Genomic DNA, 20,440 nt, shown 5'->3' with positions numbered 1-20,440 from the left:
CTTTATAAAATCTGTGACTGACTTCAATATAAATGATTGCCTCATTCTGCGAAACACCGTGCCACATGGCGTCGCATCGCGAGAACATCGGTATCGCAGGATCCGACTGATGCATGACCACGACCGCTCTGACAAGAGTGTACGACTAGGAAGAAGAAGAAGAAGAATTCACTATTTAGCATTTGTGACACAAAAGTGCATGAAAATGCAAATGCAGAAACATACAATTGAAAGCCGCTGATCATGGCTTCGTAGTTTCTTTCAATATAGCTACTTAAAAAGTCTCAGTAAATAAGCACCATTTTACTGAGACTATTTTATCCCATTTAAATTTTAATTAGAGTCCCAAGTTTATCAAATTCATGTTATTTCGCTTCATATCATGTTTCAGAATAATTAATTACATATTTATTTAAAAATGGAAGATTTTATTGTGGTCGCCAAAAGTCAAAAGCCAATGGCCATACTTAAGAAAAGAAGAAGGAAACATTACCAAGCCCAAGGAAGCAAAAAACTAGAACTATTAAGTCTTTTTATTCATAGCAATATTATATTAGCAAAAAACTAGAACTATTAAGTCTTTTTATTCATAGCAATATTATATTACCCATGAAAATGCGCTTATACAAAAGAAATAAAGAAGAAAATGATCTGTTTAGTATCAGTCTGTTAAAGTACACAAATGAAAATGAAAAAGCCTCTGAACGTAACTTCTCGGGATCCTTCAAAAAGTCTACAGAAAAAGTCTCAGTAAATGACCACCATTTTACTGAGATATATATTTCATCCCATGTCATCTCATCTCATTTCATTTAATTTCATCCCAGTTGATTAATGTCTCAAATTAATCATCTTCATTTCATTTCATTTCGCTTCATATTATATTAGCATTTTTCATAAAAATAAGAGTATAAACTAAAATAAGACATGACCTAAATGTCTTAGTTACCAGGTCATAAAATCCATTAAAGAAAAAAATCTTTGGTTTATAAATTTTGCATAGATTAAACACTTAAAAATTTTGTTTATTATTTCATCAGTGTAATAAATTTAATTTTATCAATCAATAATTTAATCTAATGGACAGATTTGAGTATATTGAGGCAAGATTATTCGATGGAGAAAACTATTTAAAACGAGACAAAAATGTTAAAATTTACGATGGCGACGATAAGGTGATATTTTTAAAACTAAATTTGAAAACAGACTGAAAAACGTTTTAATCAATTGTTTTCGTTTTTAGACCCAGTTCATTGATGGTGAAGTTCTATTAACAACACATAGACTTCTATGGGGAAAACCAGGAGATATACCAAAAGGCTTAGTTTGTTTATCTCTCCATCTGTATTATGTGTTTTGTTTAGAAGAAGAAAGTGGTGGCGTATTTGGTCTTGGGGGTCCAAAAAGGATAATAATGCATTTAGGTCCTGCACTTCCAGGTAAAATAATAAAAATATTTTAAAGCTATCAATTAAATCAAAAATTGAGCTAGACTTATACTAATGAAAAATGACTAATGAACTTACCACTTGATGTGAAGGTGCTGCCTGGGCTCATGGTTTCTACTGTGCAAATTTTGCTGCTTACCTTGAGACATGGCTTAAAAGCTCAGTACCATTGAAATCGTAAGCATTATTTCTTTTTAATTTGAATTCATAATAGATATAAACCTGTCTCAAGGCAATCTGTATTTAAGATTAGGGGTAATGACTAAAGGTTTGTATAACTTTCTATGAGCAGATGCCAGAAGCCATGGCCCACCATGACCCACATGTTTTAAGTGGTCACCGGAGCCTATATAAAAGTTAAGACAGCTAAATAATTAGCCTAAATCAGATCTCATCAAAACCTATTAGAACTGAATATGCACACACTTCCAAACCACTCAACATTTGCTTTCAAATATGTATCTACATATATTTGTGATTGTTCAATAAACCAATTTGATTATATGTGGCATTGAATTGCAAGACATTTTAAATAGTTTAGTGTCTAATGAAATACTAACTTGAAAGGTGATCTTAACATCTTCAAAAGTGTTTGTAGCATAATGAATAAGTCAGATATAAATATAGTCATGCAGGTATTCATTCAAATTCTGTATTAAAATTAGGCAAGTAACTTATTTTTCTAAATAAATACATTAAAATTTGTAACATGTGTTTACAAACATCGGCATTTATTAAAATTAAATATATATAATATTTGTCATATTTTGATCAACCTCTATATTTCTGCCAGAATGGAAACACATGTTGCAGTTAGAATGGTGAGACAGCTCTTATGCAATACAATTCATTCTTCTGTATCAAATCTTGAAGTATTTTCTATTATGAAATAACTAAATAATTAAAATATATCCTTTGGTAAATAATCCTTAATCCTTCTTTAATCAATAAGTATTCTTAGATTCTAATTTTTAAGTATTCTTAAGTTAATGAGACAGGTTTGTTATGTCTGGCCTAGGTATTTAAAATTTAAAACCATTTTGTGTAATACTTAGTATTAACTTGATAATTTAAGGGAAAAGGCCTGGTCCAGCAGTAGTGAGCCCATTTCACTATGTGAAACTATCATTCAAAGATGGAGTAGATACTGCTTTTTACAAAGCTTTAAGTGATGCTGTTGCTGCCAAAGCGTGGGAAAGACAAACTCCAATTAACATTCCGAGAACAGCTACAAGCCCAACAACGGCCTCAAGACCCACAGTCACAGCTGTAAACTCTAAGATTAGGTCAGGCATTGTGGGAATTGAAAGAAGTATAGAAGAACAGCATAGAGCCACAGATCAGAGTATAAGTGTGGCATTTCAAGACCTCACTAAGTTAATGGAGAAGGCAAAAGAAATGGTATCTTTATCAAAGAATATTTCTACAAAAATAAGGGTATGTAAACAGTATAATAATAATAATTAAATTTTATCCACATGAATTCTTTTTTTAGAATACTTGGTAATATAAGAAAAAAAGTCTCATAATATGTAAACAATCACTAATTGTAAAGTATAAACATAGGGACACAAAATAGTACTGTTAATCTTGCAAATGGTAATTTCAGGAAAAACAAGGTGATATTTCAGAAGATGATACAGTTAGATTCAAATCCTACCTCATGAGCTTAGGTATAGATGATCCGGTAACTAGAGATGCATTCAGATCAGACTCTGAATACTATTTGGGTCTTGCACAACAAGTATCAGATATGATGGTTGCTGTGTTATTGGTAAGCTATATTAATGTTATGTCTATTAAGAATTGCTTCAATTCAGTTTCAATTGGCCAATAAGCTTAGGACCTACCTGGAGCTAAATAGTTTTCTGAACCACTATCCTCGAAACAAGGTTTGTCTCAACAATGGTATTGCATATACTATTACGTGTCATACACATATATGAAGGATCCAATGAGATAAGAGATAAAATGCAGTAAACGCAGTTAAAAAATATCACTAATATAATAAGATCATAATCTATGGAGTTTTACAATACTGGCCATTTGAAAGTTAATTTATGTATAACTGGTAACAAAATCGAACGCTTGACCTCATATGGGACAGCCAGCTTTCTCTATGCTACAGGAGCTGAGTTTTAAAGTTTTACGTCATCCATCGTATTCACTAGACCTTTGCAGACAGACTTGCTTTTCCAATGTTTAGACAACTTCTTGGCAAGGAAAAAATTCAATTCCCAGGAGGCAGGATAATTCCGACCGTTTTCATATTTATCTACCTTTGTTATTCTATCTATATACTTTTGTTAAGGAAAAACAAAATTGTTATATTTGATTGTTATTGTTTGATTATGAAATCAAAATAACAATTTTGTTTTTCCTTTGATGTTTCCCCCGTCAGTCTTTTATTTATCGATTGAGGCACTACAAAGTCGGGTCAGCTAGTATTTAATAAATATTGCATACATAATTGATTTAGCATCAAAAATATTGTAATATTAAAATTTACAGTAAACAAAAATTTAGGTTTTATTAAAAGATAATTACTTTTAGGAGTGTGGTGGAATAATGTCCTTAGCTGATGTATGGTGTAGAGTAAACCGAGCCAGGGGCTTAGAGCTTGTATCGCCAGAAGACTTATTAAATGCTTGCAAGTATGTATTCAATTTTATATTTCCCAAGAATGATGTTAAAAGAGTAGATTATGAATTCAGATAAACAATAGTATGGCTTTATTTTTCAGATTACTACGAACTGTAGATGCTCCCATGTCACTCCGAAAATTCCCTAGTGGAGCTTGTGTCTTGCAGCTGAATAGTAACAGGGATGAAGAAATTGCTAAATCTACAAGTGATATGGTAAATGTAATTTTAAATCATGGAATATTTCTGCATAATTACATTAAAGTGATATGGTCCCATATAATTTATTCTAAAGTGTTACATTAGAATAATGGATAACAAAAATCTTTTTTCCTACTTAATCACTATTAAGTACTTTTCGGAGTTATTCCAACTACGTACAGTTAGGTGAGCTCATGGGCGCAACCTGAGAGAATTTGCTAACACTAGCCAGCAAGAGCACTGCTTCGCAGAATCTACCATCGGGTCGAAATCGCGATCCACTGAAAAGATCGAGCGAAAAACTTCGTCGAGCGAAGAACAGAAAAAAATAGTTTTATAATAGGACTTTTTTGTTCATAGATACAAGAAAATGGATACCTCACACCAGAGAAGCTATCGCAAATCGCAAATGTATCAGTCTTGTTGGCGAGAGAGAGACTATTTACTACGGAAAGACTTGGCTTGGCGTGCCGTGACGAGTCAATTGAAGGCTTGGCTTTTTACCCCAACAGATTTTTGTTAGAGGCCTAATAAATATTTTGTAAATTTCTTGTTAGCTGATGTTACATATTAAAGATTATTTTTTACTAGTGTTTTCTTACAGATAGCGCTTGACTATTCTTGTCCCGTTTACGTGTAGCTGGCGCTAAACTACAGTGAAAACATCATTTTGGCTCTTAATTCATAAACAAAATAGTATGCCTAGTGGGAAATTTTTAACGTTCTCGATAGCGTAAAAGTTAGTCCAATTTTGTATGCAGTTGGAACAGCGCCCCTAGCGGCAAACGTAGGCCAACGATCCCATTCCATACAAATATGAGCTAACTTGTACGTTATCGAGAACTTTAAAAACCTCGCACTAAGAACACAGGTAGCACAAAAAACCCACAACAGTAATAAAGTCATGAAACTTAACATTAGACTTAAAATGATTAATAATATTTTATGTCTATAAATATAAGTATAGAATAATATCGCTCGACGAAAGGATCACAAATGGTCGTCGATTGGCTGCTCAAATATTTCAGCCGCTGAAGCCAGGCTACCCAGTGCACGCAGAGCCAGGGTAATCTATTTACTACTTTTAAGTATATTAATAAGTATTAGTTATTCACTTTTTTGCCTACTAATCTGCCAGTAGCCTCGATGGCTAGTCTGGCTTCTGACCCGCTAATGCTGAGTTCACGGGGCTCAGCCTAAAGGAATTTCCTAACATCTGCTCTAGCAAGAGCAGTGCTTCGCTGTATCTACTACCGCAATCGTAATTCACTAAGTAATCTCCGAGAAACTCAGTGGGTACCTCTACCACGACTTCGAATTCTCCCTCTTTTCTGCTCTTTGTGGCGCGAAAACAAAAGGCGAAGACGCCGCTCGGCAGCCTTCTGGACTGTGTATGTTTAATGTTTCTCTACTGAGGCCAAGTCCATTCAGTCACTAGAGTGGTCAGTAGCATTTTATTTTATGAACAGAAAATAGCCGAAGTTGCGCTATCGTGTCAAGGGGACGACGGCGGTGTATTTTATAGTTGCCCCATTAAAGTATCTTAAGCCGAAATAGGTGGAGATAGGTTAAGGCGTTCCGTATATCCCTCCGCAGGCCTATCCATAAATAAGATTTTTTTACTGGTAATAGGACGTATTAGGAGTCCTCACGGGTTGTTACCACCGCTCTGCCTATTTCTGCCGTGAAGCATTATTTAATGCTTTTCGGTTTGAAGGGTGGGGCGGCCGTTGGACTGTAAAAACATGCATGGCTCAAAGTGGGTGACGGCATTTAGGTACCTTGTAGATGTCTTTGGGCTCCGGTAACCACTTAACATCAGGAGGCCCGTGAGCTCGCCACCCACCTAAGAAATAAAAAAAGACACTAATAACCCTACTCTATGGGAATCGATGCCATAGATATTGATGCCGTCGTGACCTAAAAGTTAAGACGCCCCGTGAATTCCTATCTAGCGATACGACAGTGCCGGTGTTCAAATTCCGCAGGCAGATACCTACCAATTTTTCCCCAAAGATACCTACTTAGACTAGACTTAAACAAGTCTTCACGAAAGACTTCCACGTAGGAATACGCGAAGGAATGACATCGCGTAAAAAAATCAAAATCTGCAAAATATTTAAAATAATACGAGTATTCGTAATTACTGCTGGCAGGGCGACTTAAGAGCCAGCAGGGGCACGGTTTGAAGGGTGGGGCGGCCGTTGTATTATAAAATTGAGATGTAGAACTTTTGGTTGTAAAAATTAATTAAATCGTTATACCACTACTTCTTCGCGACCTCTGGTAGGTAGAATGTATGTAAAACTTGGTTCCGACACCTGAGAAACTATTCTGACTAAGATATTATTTGGATATAGATATGTTATAGTATAAGTAGGTATCATACGGGTTTTGAATTTTTTTAAATAAAAGGCTTATTACTAAGACTTATTTAAAAAAATGTTGAATGGTGATTTTGAGTGGTTTTGAATTTTTTTTAAAATTCGAAACCCATAATGCTTATTGGTTGTAACATTAAGATTTCTTGCAACAAGAAAGTCGTATTAAAATTTAAAATTTAGTTCTTCAATATCCCAACCCCTAAGGACAAAAATTATCCCTGAAACATCGACATGACGGCTATTTATAAATGTCTGGCACAATAAATAAAGGTGACCGAAATTCGTACTTTTTATTCGGAAGTAAAAAACAAACTAAAACGTCCTTACGCACGGATAGCTATGGGACGACTGAAACCTGAAACCATTAAGTGGCATTAAGTAACTAAATGCGATTACACCTTCCTAAATGCGTTTCTAATTAGGCTTCTAAATGATTTAGTCAGTCAGAAACCATCTTTGCTACTGAATTTAGTAGGCCAACTTACTTAATGCTATTACACTTCACTGAATTCATTCGACTAAATTTAGCCAAGTGTAATAAGCCTTTAAGCTATAGAATATTTTACTAAAATCAAGGAACCTTATTTTACACCTTGTGTAAGTCGCATTTGTATGGCAGAACTACTTCTGTTAGGATGATAAAACCACTATTCAAACAAAGGGAAATAATAGTACAATTCAAGCACAAATATGATTTACTTAGCAAATATTCTTTCACATAGCTTGTTAAAATCTACACCAGACTACAAACACTACAATGACATTACCTAAATAAAAATTATGTAAACAATCTCACAAAATATTCTCACACTTATGAATTCCTTTCACTTACAAAATATGAAATAACACAAAAGTCTATAATATGTTTGTCTGATTTACACAATAAAATGTAGCATCAATCGATTTGTATGTTATGTGAAAAAGCTATAATTTAGTGATCACAGATACATTGAAAGAAGCTATACTTTGTGCCATTTAATGCTTTCAAATAATTTTCAACTAAAAATAAAGCATTTTACTGAGTACTAAGTTCTATATTATTGCACATCACTTATTGCCTAGTTTAAATGGACATTTTGTAATACTGTATTTCATATCAAATTCAAAAGCCAAATCCCACAAGTTTTCATTTTGGAGAGCAAAAACATCAAATCTAACATTAGTGGAATGTTATTTCTTAATAGTCAATAGCGCTTCTAAACTCCTTTGGTATTTGATTTAATTTTCCACATAGTTCCCAGGCTTTAAAATCGTCTGAAGAACGAATGTTTTCAATATAGCATTCAACACCTCTGTAAAACGGTAACTGCATTTCTTCATTAATAACTTCAGACAGATGATGTAAAAATGCAATATTCCTTGCCAGACTATCCTTGATCTTCACTGAAAGTGGCCTTTCTGTACTTTGAACAATATCAAGCTAAAATATAACATAAATATACATTAGCAATCCTGATAAAACATTGTAGGAAGTTTAGTTTAAAGCAAATAACAAACTTAATGTTTTTTATGAAAAAATATATGATATTACACACCATACTATCTGAAAATATGTACCTATATCATGCATTTCTACTGGTGGTAGGACCTCTTGTGAGTCCGCGTGGGTGGGTACCACCACCCTGCTTATTTCTGCCGTGAAGCAGTAATGCGTTTCGGTTTGAAGGGTGGGGCAGCCGTTGTAACTATACTTGAGACCTTAGAACTTGTATCTCAAGGTGGGTGGCGCATTTACGTTGTGGATGTCTATGGGCTCCAGTAACCACTTAACACCAGGTGGGCTGTGAGCTCGTCCACCCATCGAAGCAATAAAAAAAAATGCAATAAATTACCCAAGCTAGTTTTTTAATGCTAGTCTCATATCAAACTATATGCAGCAGCACAGCACAGCAGTTAACAGATTGAAAAAAGTGATATTTTTTTCTTTCAATAATGTACATTATTGTGATGCATAAAAAGCAAAGGACCATTAAAAACACAAGTAATGTACAAACAAATACTAAAATGCATCATTTTTAATCCATTCTCTAGTAAGTTTAAGTGTCGAGGCAAGCAACTAACAGAGATCTTTTCAGTAAAAGCAGCAGAAATGGCTTAATATGACTTCTAATGTTAGGTTTAAATAATAAATTATAGGTTTTGATAATAAGGGCCATTGTGGAAATAAATTGGTGAATTGACTTAGATTATAAAAATGTACCTTCTCATCAATGGTGTTTTGTTGTAGACCCAGGTAATTGGTCAAACATTCTCCCAAAGATTTCACTTTGTTTGGTAAAGTGACCTTCTTATTCTTAGTGATTATTAAATCACCAACCTTTAAAATAAAATCATTAAAACATTAAGAATTTAAATTTTTATTATTGGTTTTAAAGTGTATGTCAGTTTACAATCTTCTTGGTACTTAGAGCTTACTGCCATTAATTAACCTATTAATATTGATCTATAATGCAAAATCTCACTATTAGAGAAGCTTTTAAGGTATCTAGGTGGCATTTATGTTGTTGATGTCTATGGGCTCTGGTAACTACAAAACATCAGGTGAGCTGTGAGATAGTCCATCCACCTATTCTAAAAAATAAAAAAAAAACAGCTAACTCAGCTTCATTAGAATAGCACCTATAGAATCTTAAGCTGGAATTTTAAATTGTAGTCCCAAACTGCTTCACAGCAAAAACAGGCACAGGTACTGACCCATGTCAGCTTAAAAAATATCTACACCATATAAGAAATACTGAAATAAAAATATTTAGCAAGTTTTTTACTACATGATCTTTTTAAAAATTGTGAACGTGTTATATTTGGGAGATTACAATTTTAACAGATTGGTATTTGCAGCACAATAGCACAACAAGAATATAAGGTTAAGCTACTGTTTTTTTTCTTAATATTTACCTGAGTATCAAAAACTGATTTCAGCTTAACATTGTGTTTATGATATAGACAATCAGACAATTTTCTACAATCATGTGCAATTTTTTTGGAGAATCACCTTCCAAAATTTTTTTTAAACCTGATTCAAATGCATGATATTGCATCACCTGGATGTCAAAGATATAGATCTGGTGGTCAGTGGACAAAACAAGAAATGGCATCTTGCATTTTCTCCCCATATTTGCACCATCACCGCTAACAGCAATAAAATCTTGCTGGTTCAAATCATCCACAGCTTCATGGAAACTTTTATCAACTTGGTTTATGAAAATGTATTTTTTTGATATTTTGAGGATTTCTTCATATTTCGTTTGCGATATTTTGAGAACTTTCTTTTCAGTAGACTCCTGGAGTTTCACCACTTCTCTTATTTCAGAATCATAGTAATGAAGGACTCCATCATTAGCATCACCATGTGGAATTTCCTTGACATCATATAGTGATATTTTGGTCTTATCTTGGGCCATACTATAGAATCTACCTTCAAAGACATCATAGTTTTTTGTGTGAACTTGTAACAGTTCTCCTTTTGTGTAGAGGTTGTCCATTTTGAGTGTGATATGAAACAGTCGTGATAATGGTTTTAATCTTTTTTAACCGGTTTAGGGTCTTTTTCGGTTTCGCTGTATGCCTTGAAAATATATAGCCCGAGAGCAACGTGCAGTACAACGACAGCAACGACAGCGGAGTAGACACTGCTATTTATGGGGTCCAGTCGGAGCACACCATCAAATAAGATACTCTTTGCCACGAAGAAGGAAAGTACTGGCACGATTATAATTACCATGCAGTATTTTATTACCGTTCGAAACACCTGAAAATCTGGCAGCTCCTAAAATCGAAATAATTTTCGGCTAAAAATGACTATATGAGTATAGAATTAATTGAGCTTTTAATCACTGTTATTTAAGATACTTACATTTGCGCGCCCCTCGATCATTATAAAACAAAAATGAAACTGAAATAAAGATTACAATTCTCAAAATTTGCAATTTGCCGTCTCAATTTCTTTTTGGATTTCTTGATCGGTCATCGGCTATCTCTTATTTTCATCCACAGACAATTTTTTTTTCTATGGTCTGGAAATTCTTATTTTAGCCATTTTTGTATTTACCATCACAAAATTAGGTATTCCAAAATAAATTTAATGGAAATGAAAAAGCGAAATAAGATTAGAAATAAGCTGCCATTTCAAATTTATTAAACATTTAAATCTACAACAAATAATAAAATGAAACAATGTGCACGGCGTCTTTTCACGGTGTAGTAAAAAGTCCCATCAAAGTTAATACAACATCTAGTGAGTTGCATTTTTCTTTAGTTGAAAATGTAGTATCTTAACCTTAAATATTATGGTCATAACATCTGCCCATCAGAAAACCATTTTTTTGTTGCTTAGATGGTTGGACGAGCTCAGAGCCCACCTGTTGTTAAGTGGTTACTGGAGCCCATAGACATTTGTCAATCTACATGTTGTTTGAGTCGTTTTAGATTTCAGAAAATGCCAGAACATACGGAATTCGGAGGTCATGAACAGAAATCAGTTATTTTAGTAAATGATGATTCATATGACACATCCTATATGCTAAATTGGAATTTATTGCAAAGTAAATGAGCTGTAAATCGTTTACGTAATGCTTAGCCAGCGGGAAATAAACTGTTTCACAACGATAAATTATGATGATGCCGATGCAGCATCGGCGATGCTGTACCAATGAGCAACCGGAGATTACGAAGTAGTGAACATTAATACCAATATTATAATAAAAACGATATTGGTTACATTTACCATTTTACCTTAACTGTACTTAATTAAAATCTTTCGTCACAGCAACAAAAGTTCTGGTATTTATTAGGATCACTAACCGCTCAATTAAGGAGACCATCAAATTTTTTTAGTCCGAGAGCTTTCATTAAGCCTACAAAATCTTGGTGTTCGCGAGAACTGAGAGCTGTGTGGCGCAGTATCTACTTATGATAAGGTAAACCTTGGTATTGTCTGCATTTGATGACAATAGAAATAAAAACTTTCACTACAAAAATGCTCACATAATAGAAGAGGATGTGCGAAGTATTTACACATTACAAAGGATCTGCGATAATTGAGCAATTATTATTCGTTGTGTAAATGCATACCCATTTGTCATTATTTCAATTTAACAAATACCTAAATTTTTATCAGTTAACATTTAGAATTCATTGAGCAGCTACATACGTACGGCTAATGTGCAAAAATGTTTAAATTTAAATGCACTGTTTTTATTTTATTATTTGTAAGTTATTTGAACTATATGTACGACAGATCCTGCTTATAATTTAACTCAATTAAAATTAACTAAGGTGGTTCTATCAAATATTAATTGGTTGATATTATCCCTTTAGATTGGGAATTATGGCACATTTATTGATTTTAATGAGCTTCAAAAAAGTATTTTGCAATGGAAGAACGAGAAGTTTCCGAACCTTAATGAGGTTAGCTGAAATATTTTCTCCCTTAATTTGCAAATTATTTAACTCTCTTTTTAAGTTTTATTTTCTTAGATCGGCGTAGCTACTAACGGAGTTTTTGACTTAAGTGACGTGAAGAACAAGATACTACAATGGAAAACTCAAAAACTTGCGGCGCTCTGCCCTGCGAACGGGTAATCAATAAGGCATAAATTTAATATTTACTGATAAAATTAAAGTGTAGGTAAATATAAGTATAAAATTTAAAAAGTAAACCGATAAACATGCGGAAAGTTAGAAAGGAAATATCAGTTGCCAGCTGCGAATGGGCTTTGGAGACTGTTAATTCAATTCAAAATAAAGTTAATACTGTTCTTGGGAACAAAATTTGAAGAGTTCTTGTAAAAAATAATATTATTTGCAAACAATTTACTTACTACTCAACCACGAGAGAGATTTCACAAAAGTTTCCTTTTCTATTTAGCATTTTTATTCTTTATTCAAAATGTCAATCAATCATAAATTATCACTTTTATCTAGATAAAAGTGATCATTATTACTTTATTCTCTCTGTCTCTGTAGTAGTTTCTGACTAGGTACTGCAAGGGATCATTTCGTACCCTACTTTCCTTAAAACAACAGAAAGTGTGAAGTGTTTCTAATACGAGAGGTATTCTTTTGTTTTGTTTCAGCCCTCAATTGCAAAATTTACTTAGCATTGTTTGTAGTACAGCACAAGCCACAAATGTAACCCTACGAGATGCATGTATAACATGTTTCTCAAGGGTTACATCAATGCAGGAAGTAAGATGAAGTAAGACGATGAAATAAATTTAATATGATTGCATATAATGTAATAAACTGTTTTATTTCAGGGACCGCAACAACTGACAGCTTTAAGTACTTGTGCCACTCAGTATTTTACGAATATCTCATACTCTAGTTGCGCAACATCCCTAATGGTATGCCATTACTGATGGTATTATGTTTTCTACAGTAAACCTCGACTTCCATTTAGTATCTGATGTATTCGTAGCTTTTGACTTGATTTGAATATATCTACGTATGCAGCGGTGGGGCCTTTGGGTAGAGCGAGAGATACAGTCTCCCTAGACGAGGGACAGTTAGAGGCGCCAATACTAAAAAGTATAAGAACGTTCTAGCGCAATTTTTATAGCACTTTTTGACAACAGCATACCTGCCCACAATTAATATTAAAATTTGAACCCCGGAAAATATATTAAAGCTGGACGCGGTACGATAGCTGTCATAAGTCATATAGGATAAAAAGTGAAATTCAATTTTTGAGGAATACATACATACAAATGCGTTTAATTCTATGAATAGGTTGAATAGTATAGTAGAAAATAACTAATTTTACATAAATTATTTGTAAAAATTGTCCCCTTTTCAACATTATCTTCATTTAATTTATATAAAAACTTAATACACGGGGGTTTCTCATTAAGCTCGTAAGCACAATCGTTTTTTTTTTTCGTATTTCAATCGCAAAAAAAAAGAAAATTCAGTGTATTCTAATTTCAGAAATATCCTTAATCACAGATATAAATTAAAATACAATTTAAGATGGGAAAGATCCGATGAAAAAATTCCGAAAGACCATTTCACACTACCTTGATTATTAGAGCCCGCGACCATAAAACTACTCAAACCTATAGATTTTTAAATTTAATTCTCTGATGTTGTATCGTCATGATGACTTCTTCATGCCAACTTTATCGGCCCTTTACAGAATATACCGAGTGTATTGTAGATGTTCTCGAAGGCAGGGTTCTTGAGCAGAGGTCGAGGATTCGTTTTCATGTAGTAAAAGTTACGATTGCCTAGGCTATGGCCGTCCTGGGTTCAGACTGGGTATGGTTGCCTAGCATTGGATAATACAAAATACCTTTTTGGGTTAAAGAACTATTACAAGACACACACCCTCTATATTAATATCTAGGTACTTTATAACGTTTACATTTTCAAAAATCCCGCCTTCGGGCTGTATTTATTATATACCAACTCCTGAATTTATAATTATTACCTATTTAAAATTTTCAAATATTATTATATATTATACTCATATATTTTATAATTATTATTAACAAATTTCATACTGTCTGTCAGTTTTTATTAAAAGCTCGGAATAAATTGACTATGAGTATAGAAAAGGTTATTTTTAGGTCCTGTCCACATCAGCTTTAAATGTGAAACCATCTGGTTGCTATATGGGATACTGTGATTTCGTGAGATGTCTTCGAAGAATTAACTCAGTTAATTTGGTAATTACTTTTTAATTCTATTGTTCTACAATAGTATAGATGCCCAGTCTAATAATGTAGCTTCATGTACTAATTCAAAGCAAGTTCTCGGAGATAAATATTGCTTATCGACCTTTGGAAAGAGACAAAAGGTTAATTTCGGCTTCGTGAAATATTAGCATGAAACGGTAACTGGCGACTACACTTTACCGCACTTGAACGACTGATAAACATCACACAGATAATGTGCGGCAGAAATAATGCTTTACGGTATCTAGGAAGCTGAAATTAAATAATTAAAATTGGCTTTATCTAAAGTTTGATGTGCAAATCTTTATCGCCGGTTTCTCCAGATGAGACATTCTTGCTATTGCTTACTTTAATTTTAGTAGGTATTGATTTTAATCAAAGACTATAATAGTCTATCCTTAGATAAAGCGACGACCTACTGAGTTTCTCGCCGGATATTCTCAGCGCGTCGCGTTTCCGATCCGGAGGTAGATTCTACGAAGCACTGCTCTTACTAGGGTTATTGTTAGCAAATTTTCTCAGGTTAAGCCCGTGAGCTCACCGACCCGTCTGGGCGTAGCTGGAATAGCCTCTTAAGCTACTAGCTTACTTTAATTTAGTACCTTTTTAGCTTGCATACCTTATTTATTTGTTATACTAATATATCCGGTTTTTTTTCAGATAACTCAATGCACTAGGGAAGCAAGAACAGGAGTCAATTTATCCTTGGATTCCGACAATGTTCGTTTTTACACGAATGTCACTTCGTGTATTTTAGCGAAAACTAGATGCGGTTCCTTTAATCCGATTACTGGTGATCCTCAAGTACCAGGATATTCAACCGCTGGTGTTAGATTGAGTAATGCTTTGCAGTTTTCGACAAGTGGTGAATTAAGGATACTAGCTTTTCCAACGCAAACTCCAGTTACCAATGCCTTTTGTGCCATTTCTAATAACCTCACTCAAACAAATTGGCTAACAAACGTTTGTTAAATTTATTGAATCATTAATCATATGCAAATGAGTTATATTACAATTAATTAACGTAGCCAAACCATTTTATTTAAACGAAAATTACAATTTTCCATCTTTAGATTAGAACAATAAAATTAAGTTACATTTTACAAAAATACACTGGTCAAATAACTTATTACGGACATAAATAATTAAAAAAAAATCTTTGTATTAAGAAAAATACGTCGGTTTAAGTAATCACCCGTTGTTATTGTTTTTTATTTGAATATACACAGAAAAAATAATTATAACTTAGTGAAAATACGTACTTTTGTACGCGAGCTCGAGTCAGATAGGAACAACACTTTCTTTCAGAAAACCCCAGATAATTGCAAAATACTATAAGTACCATACTTAGGTACTTAATAAGTTAAATTGTATAAAATTATAATATAAAATATGACACAAACATTCATAAAATGAACTACAAATGTATATTTGAGTAAATTATTTAGACAGTAGAAAGTGATGTTTAATTTCTCTTTTGAAAGTGTTTAGTGTGTGACCTATCCCGCTTGGAATACGGACGTTTATTACATATGAGTTGGGCTGATTTTACGATATAAGAGCGGGTATAACTTAAACAAGGCTGCTCTTTTTTAAACACGGCTTTACTGCTAGGAATTTTAAACTCAAAACACTTTACATATTTGTTCCTCACAAGCGTAAGGGAATGGAAAAAGTTATGAGGCAGATAGCTTTTCGGGGTTTTCCGAAAAGTCACTTGTATATTAGGTACTACGACCAAAAAGATTATTCCATTTTAAAGGCTTATCACACTTGGCTAAATTTAGTCGACTGAATTCAGTCGCTACTGAATTCAGTGAAGTGTAATAGCATTCAATAAGCTAGCCTACTAAATTCAGTAGCAAGGATGGTTTCTGACTGATTAAATCATTTCGAAGCCTAATTAGAAACGCATTTAGGAAGGTGATATCGCAGTTAGTTCCTTAATGATTTCAGTCGTCCCATAGCTCTCCGTGCGTAAGGACGCTTTAGTTTGTTTTTTACTTCCGAATAAAAAGTATTTATATCAGTCACATTTATTTAATGTGGCAGAGATTTATAAATAGTCCGACGTGTTTCAGGGATAATTTTTGTCAGCGGGGGTTGGGATATTAAAGAACTAAATTTTAAATCTTGATACGAATTTCCTGATGCGAGAAATCTTAATGTTACCAATCTTTCTTTTGGACTTATAATATCGTAGGATTAGATATTTAATAGTTATATACATAATATATATATAATAGATTATCGTAGTATTGTATGATAGTATCCTGATTTTGAATAAACGGTGTCACAAGGTTTAATATTAGGTCAAACGATCACGAATCTAAACGATCATGTAGATAATTTCTGAAGTCTGCTGGTTCTAAATCACTCATAATGTTCTTGTTCTACTCTATTGCTATACTCATAATGTTAACTTCCCGCGCAGCAATAAATATTTCTTCACCCATATTCTTCCGTTTCTTTTTTTATTTCAATTGAGCCGACAGCGAGGGCTACGCCAAGACCAATTTTTTGTTATCTAGACAATACTGGGACCATCCTCTCACACACATGACACGTCCAACTTCGTCGCGCTTAAACTGGCAAATGGCAATTGATTCAGTAACTTAATTAAGAACAGTGTAATCAGAAGCTTCTAACTTGCTTCTGAATTCAGTCGACTAAATTTATCCAAGTGTAATAAGCCTTTTACCTCATTCAACCTATGGTTCTTTTATTTATTTATTTATTTAAAAAAGAACTGCCACATCACAAACATTTAACATTGAAAATAACTTAAACTACCTATTTAATTTATGGCCTGATGCTTGTGACATTATTGGCGTACCTACATAACATTGGCAATTTATCGGCTCGAAGATGGAATGCAATAATAAAAATAAAAAGAATACATATGTAATGAAATCATATCTTATATATTGTATCATAATATATTCTTTCATATCTAACTTCCATAGATAATAAATTTAATATTTAAGACTAACCTCAATCAATTCTCTAAAGGTAACTCATAGACCTTTTTAATATTGTAACTCGATTCATTGTTCATTGAAGTCTTCAATGAAAAAAAAAACGATGTATTGTCTAGGTATGTAGGTACGGTAATTTTTTTTTTTAAGTGATTTTATGACCTGGTAACTAAGACCTTTAAGTTATGTCTTATTTTACTTTATTTTCTTAATTTTATGAAAAATGATAATATGGAGTGAAATGAAATGAAGATGATTAATTTGAGACATTAATCAACTGGGATGAAATTTAATGAAATGAGATGATATGGGATGAAATATAATCGCAGTAAAATGGTGGTCATTTACTGAGATTTTTTCAGTGGACTTTTTGGAGGAACCCGAGAAGTTACGTCCAGCAGCTTTGTTTCATTTTCCCACATTTGTGCACTTTCACAGATATTAAACAGTTAATAAACCACCATTATTACACATTTAAACCTGAAGAAACACTAAATAGACAAAATAAAACAAATCACACAACTTCACTCCTCGCGTTCCCGCCAAAAAGTCCTAGGTACGGTAATGAATAAAATTTAGTATAGAATATGTATACACACTATACCATGACATGGGGTAAATTGGGATCCTGGGGTAAATTGGGACAAACCTGCGGAAGATTCTCAAAGTACTTGTAGCATGGAATCTACCTAATTTTCTTTAAGGTAATATTTATCAATGTATGGAAGAAAAACCAAGTTAACTATGGAAGTACTAAACATGAGTTAAGTTGGTCCCAAAAATTAGTCAAATTAAATTTAAAATAGTGGTTGAAAAGTGCGTTTTAAAACAGCTTAAAGAACTTTTAAAAAAAGTTTTTTCAATAAGATCACAGTTTATATAAGTTTTTAATACACCTGGAAATACCACAACAAACGGTAAGTTGCAATATTCTTATTTTAAATACAATATTTCGACAAAATAAAAATTGTATATTTTTTCCTTTCTTTTTGGGGAAAATTGGGACGTATGTAGGGTAATTTGGAACGAGACTGGAAAAATTAGGGACGAGAAAACACAAAATTGGAACGCCAAAAGACAAAATAGGGATGGCTTGTTAGGGTTGTCACTGATATCTTATAATAGATTTTTTAGCCTATACTATCACTTAATTGCGTGATGTAAAGAAGGTTAATGTGTTTATCAGTTAGTTTATGTAAGTATTATAGGTAAAAGAAAAGTATATATATAATTACTTTTTTTTCGCGACATTTACCTTGTAATATCTGCCCGGTCGTATGTTCTTTATAGCAATAAAAAAAATTAAAAGTTAAAAGAACTCAAACGAATCAAAACTTTTATTATTTCAGAATCTATTCACGCATCGAATCATGATTTTGTTAACATTCACAACGAACACACACAAATAAAAACAGGCCTCAGATTTTAAATGTAACATTAATTAAAAATCCGAGATATCCAATTATGAGTGAGTGAATTAATTGAGTTTAGTTATTTCGCTTAGAAAGAATTTCTTTTATTTTTGTTATTATTGGCAGTAATCAGATAAAGCTGTTTTGTTATCTTATTCACCTGATATCTTACTCTTGCTCAAAGATTATTTTGAAAATGTTGATTAAATAAAATTGTATTATTGCATTTCCAGTCCTTTTGTTTTCTAATTTTTATTCTATTTTATGATTTTGTTTCAGAGTTGTGATTTTTAAGGAAATTAAATAATAATTTTCTAAAATATAACATGCACATACTTTTTTTGATCATTGTATTGTTGATTATCATTCACGTCACATCGCTTCGGAATAGAAACCAGCTTAATTTACACTATGTTGTGTATTGTGCTTAAATTATGGATTGTATTCATCATTTCGGTCCATATAAATTATTATATGGCACCTACCTATATATCGCAGTACTGCGAGTTGACAACCCTTACAAATATCCCAATTTAACCCTCAACCGTGTCAATTTACCCCGGACGCTGGGTAAATTGGGACGGCCATTATTTTACCGATTATTTCTTTAAAATGAATAATTAAAATAATGTAACGGTTTTTATCACCTAGGTACGTTCAAGACTCAACTTATTTCTTTGGTTGAGCAGTGACTATTTAATTGGAACTATTTTAAAATTCAATCTGAAGGTCGATTTTGTCCCTATTTACCCCATTGTACGGTATGTTATACTACGTAGACCACTCATTCCATTTCTTGACAGCACCAGCGGAAACTTGAACGAGCGTCTTTTTTACATACCTACTACATTAAACCTACAGACCCGATATTTTTTTACAAAGTGTAAGAAACTAATCTATGTATTACCGGATAATTTTGTACAAATTTATTAACTGATATTACATTTCATTACAAGATGTATTTATATTATGTTTATTCTTTATTTATTTACTTCAATCAAAATCTGATGAATCGTCACTGTCACTCGATGAGCTCTCCCTAACATTTATTATAAGTTCTTGTACTTCTATATTATCAAATGCCACATGAATTTCCCAAACTGACGCTATAATGTTTTGGGTTCTTCTCACAATTTTTTCCCAGTGTTCGGCGATTACTTCCGCACATGCATTTTTTAATAAATTTAACATCTTGTTTGTCGTAAAAGGGGGATGGGTATTGTTTGTTGTTGGGTATTGTAGACTATTGATCACATTCGGCAGCTATTTCGTCTGTAATATATCTTTTAGGGAGGCTTTTTTTTGATTTTAAAATATTCACTAATTGTATTTTTAGTAAAGTATTATCCATATTTTCGCCATGGCGTTGGAGCCAGTCAATTATCTCTTGTTTTTTATTGGCCTGCGTCGGCATTTTATCAATTTGTTTGGATATGTAGCGCTGTCCATAATAATTATCAACGGTTCTTCCAGAAATTGCACCATTTCTTTAAACCATCCTTGGTAAATCTCCACGTTCATTTCTTCGTAGTTGTCCATTTAAAGACCAGTAATGCATCTGACAGGGATTCTTTCGTAGACCCTGCATGGGATATGATAAGGCGTTCACCTTTTTCTATTGGCACTGAACTAGTGGAAGCGGCGGTGTCGTCAGTTCAGTTCTTAGATACTGTGTGCTTTGCATTTAATCGTGACGTTT

General features: G+C 33.1%; 4 protein-coding genes across 4 annotated transcripts; 2 read left to right on the top strand and 2 right to left on the bottom strand.

Annotated features, from left to right (window-relative positions):
* Nucleotides 1-964: 964 nt before the first annotated feature.
* Nucleotides 965-4,878, top strand: Vps36 (vacuolar protein sorting 36). Its single transcript, XM_028185251.2, has 7 exons — nt 965-1,175; nt 1,244-1,439; nt 2,524-2,885; nt 3,058-3,222; nt 4,002-4,102; nt 4,192-4,306; nt 4,652-4,878. The coding sequence occupies exons 1-7, from the start codon at nt 1,080-1,082 to the stop codon at nt 4,820-4,822; spliced, it is 1,206 nt and encodes a 401-aa protein (XP_028041052.2). The 5' UTR covers nt 965-1,079; the 3' UTR covers nt 4,823-4,878.
* A 2,474-nt stretch (nt 4,879-7,352) lies between these two features.
* On the bottom strand, nt 7,353-10,157 carry LOC114251064 (piRNA biogenesis protein EXD1). Its single transcript, XM_089732257.1, is given in 4 exon segments — nt 7,353-8,095; nt 8,876-8,992; nt 9,571-9,647; nt 9,650-10,157. Coding segments are annotated over 4 exon segments (945 nt in total). The 3' UTR covers nt 7,353-7,852.
* LOC114251065 (vacuolar ATPase assembly integral membrane protein VMA21 homolog) lies at nt 9,661-10,687 on the bottom strand. The gene is made up of 2 exons (XM_028185245.2): nt 10,529-10,687; nt 9,661-10,441 (listed from the first exon to the last, which is right to left on the bottom strand). Exons 1-2 carry the CDS (start codon nt 10,547-10,549, stop codon nt 10,193-10,195), a joined length of 270 nt encoding a protein of 89 aa, XP_028041046.1. The 5' UTR covers nt 10,550-10,687; the 3' UTR covers nt 9,661-10,192.
* Nucleotides 10,688-11,110: 423 nt separating this feature from the next.
* LOC114251084 (uncharacterized) lies at nt 11,111-15,480 on the top strand. Its single transcript, XM_028185268.2, has 7 exons — nt 11,111-11,216; nt 11,560-11,591; nt 12,151-12,251; nt 12,750-12,861; nt 12,933-13,019; nt 14,244-14,342; nt 15,012-15,480. Exons 1-7 carry the CDS (start codon nt 11,111-11,113, stop codon nt 15,321-15,323), a joined length of 849 nt encoding a protein of 282 aa, XP_028041069.2. The 3' UTR covers nt 15,324-15,480.
* Nucleotides 15,481-20,440: the final 4,960 nt, after the last annotated feature.

This window comes from Bombyx mandarina, chromosome 13 (assembly GCF_030267445.1).
Source record: "Bombyx mandarina strain Sakado chromosome 13, ASM3026744v2".
Taxonomy (NCBI): Eukaryota; Metazoa; Arthropoda; class Insecta; order Lepidoptera; family Bombycidae; genus Bombyx; species Bombyx mandarina.
Note: the sequence above shows the minus strand (reverse complement) of the source record. Positions and strands in the feature narration are given on the sequence as shown.

What these genes read in the sequence shown, in the direction of transcription:
- Vps36 (XM_028185251.2), top strand. Translation starts at nt 1,080, where the DNA reads ATGGACAGATTTGAGTATATTGAGGCAAGATTATTCGATGGAGAAAAC. An exon ending in TGATGGTTGCTGTGTTATTG is followed by an intron (nt 3,223 to 4,001) that starts GTAAGCTATATT and finishes AATTACTTTTAG; the next exon opens with GAGTGTGGTGGAATAATGTC. An exon ending in GACTTATTAAATGCTTGCAA is followed by an intron (nt 4,103 to 4,191) that starts GTATGTATTCAA and finishes TTTATTTTTCAG; the next exon opens with ATTACTACGAACTGTAGATG.
- LOC114251065 (XM_028185245.2), bottom strand. Translation starts at nt 10,549, where the DNA reads ATGATCGAGGGGCGCGCAAAT. An exon ending in TGATCGAGGGGCGCGCAAAT is followed by an intron (nt 10,442 to 10,528) that starts GTAAGTATCTTA and finishes TTTCGATTTTAG; the next exon opens with GAGCTGCCAGATTTTCAGGT.
- LOC114251084 (XM_028185268.2), top strand. Translation starts at nt 11,111, where the DNA reads ATGCCAGAACATACGGAATTCGGAGGTCATGAACAGAAATCAGTTATT. An exon ending in GTTGCGCAACATCCCTAATG is followed by an intron (nt 13,020 to 14,243) that starts GTATGCCATTAC and finishes GGTTATTTTTAG; the next exon opens with GTCCTGTCCACATCAGCTTT. An exon ending in GAATTAACTCAGTTAATTTG is followed by an intron (nt 14,343 to 15,011) that starts GTAATTACTTTT and finishes GTTTTTTTTCAG; the next exon opens with ATAACTCAATGCACTAGGGA.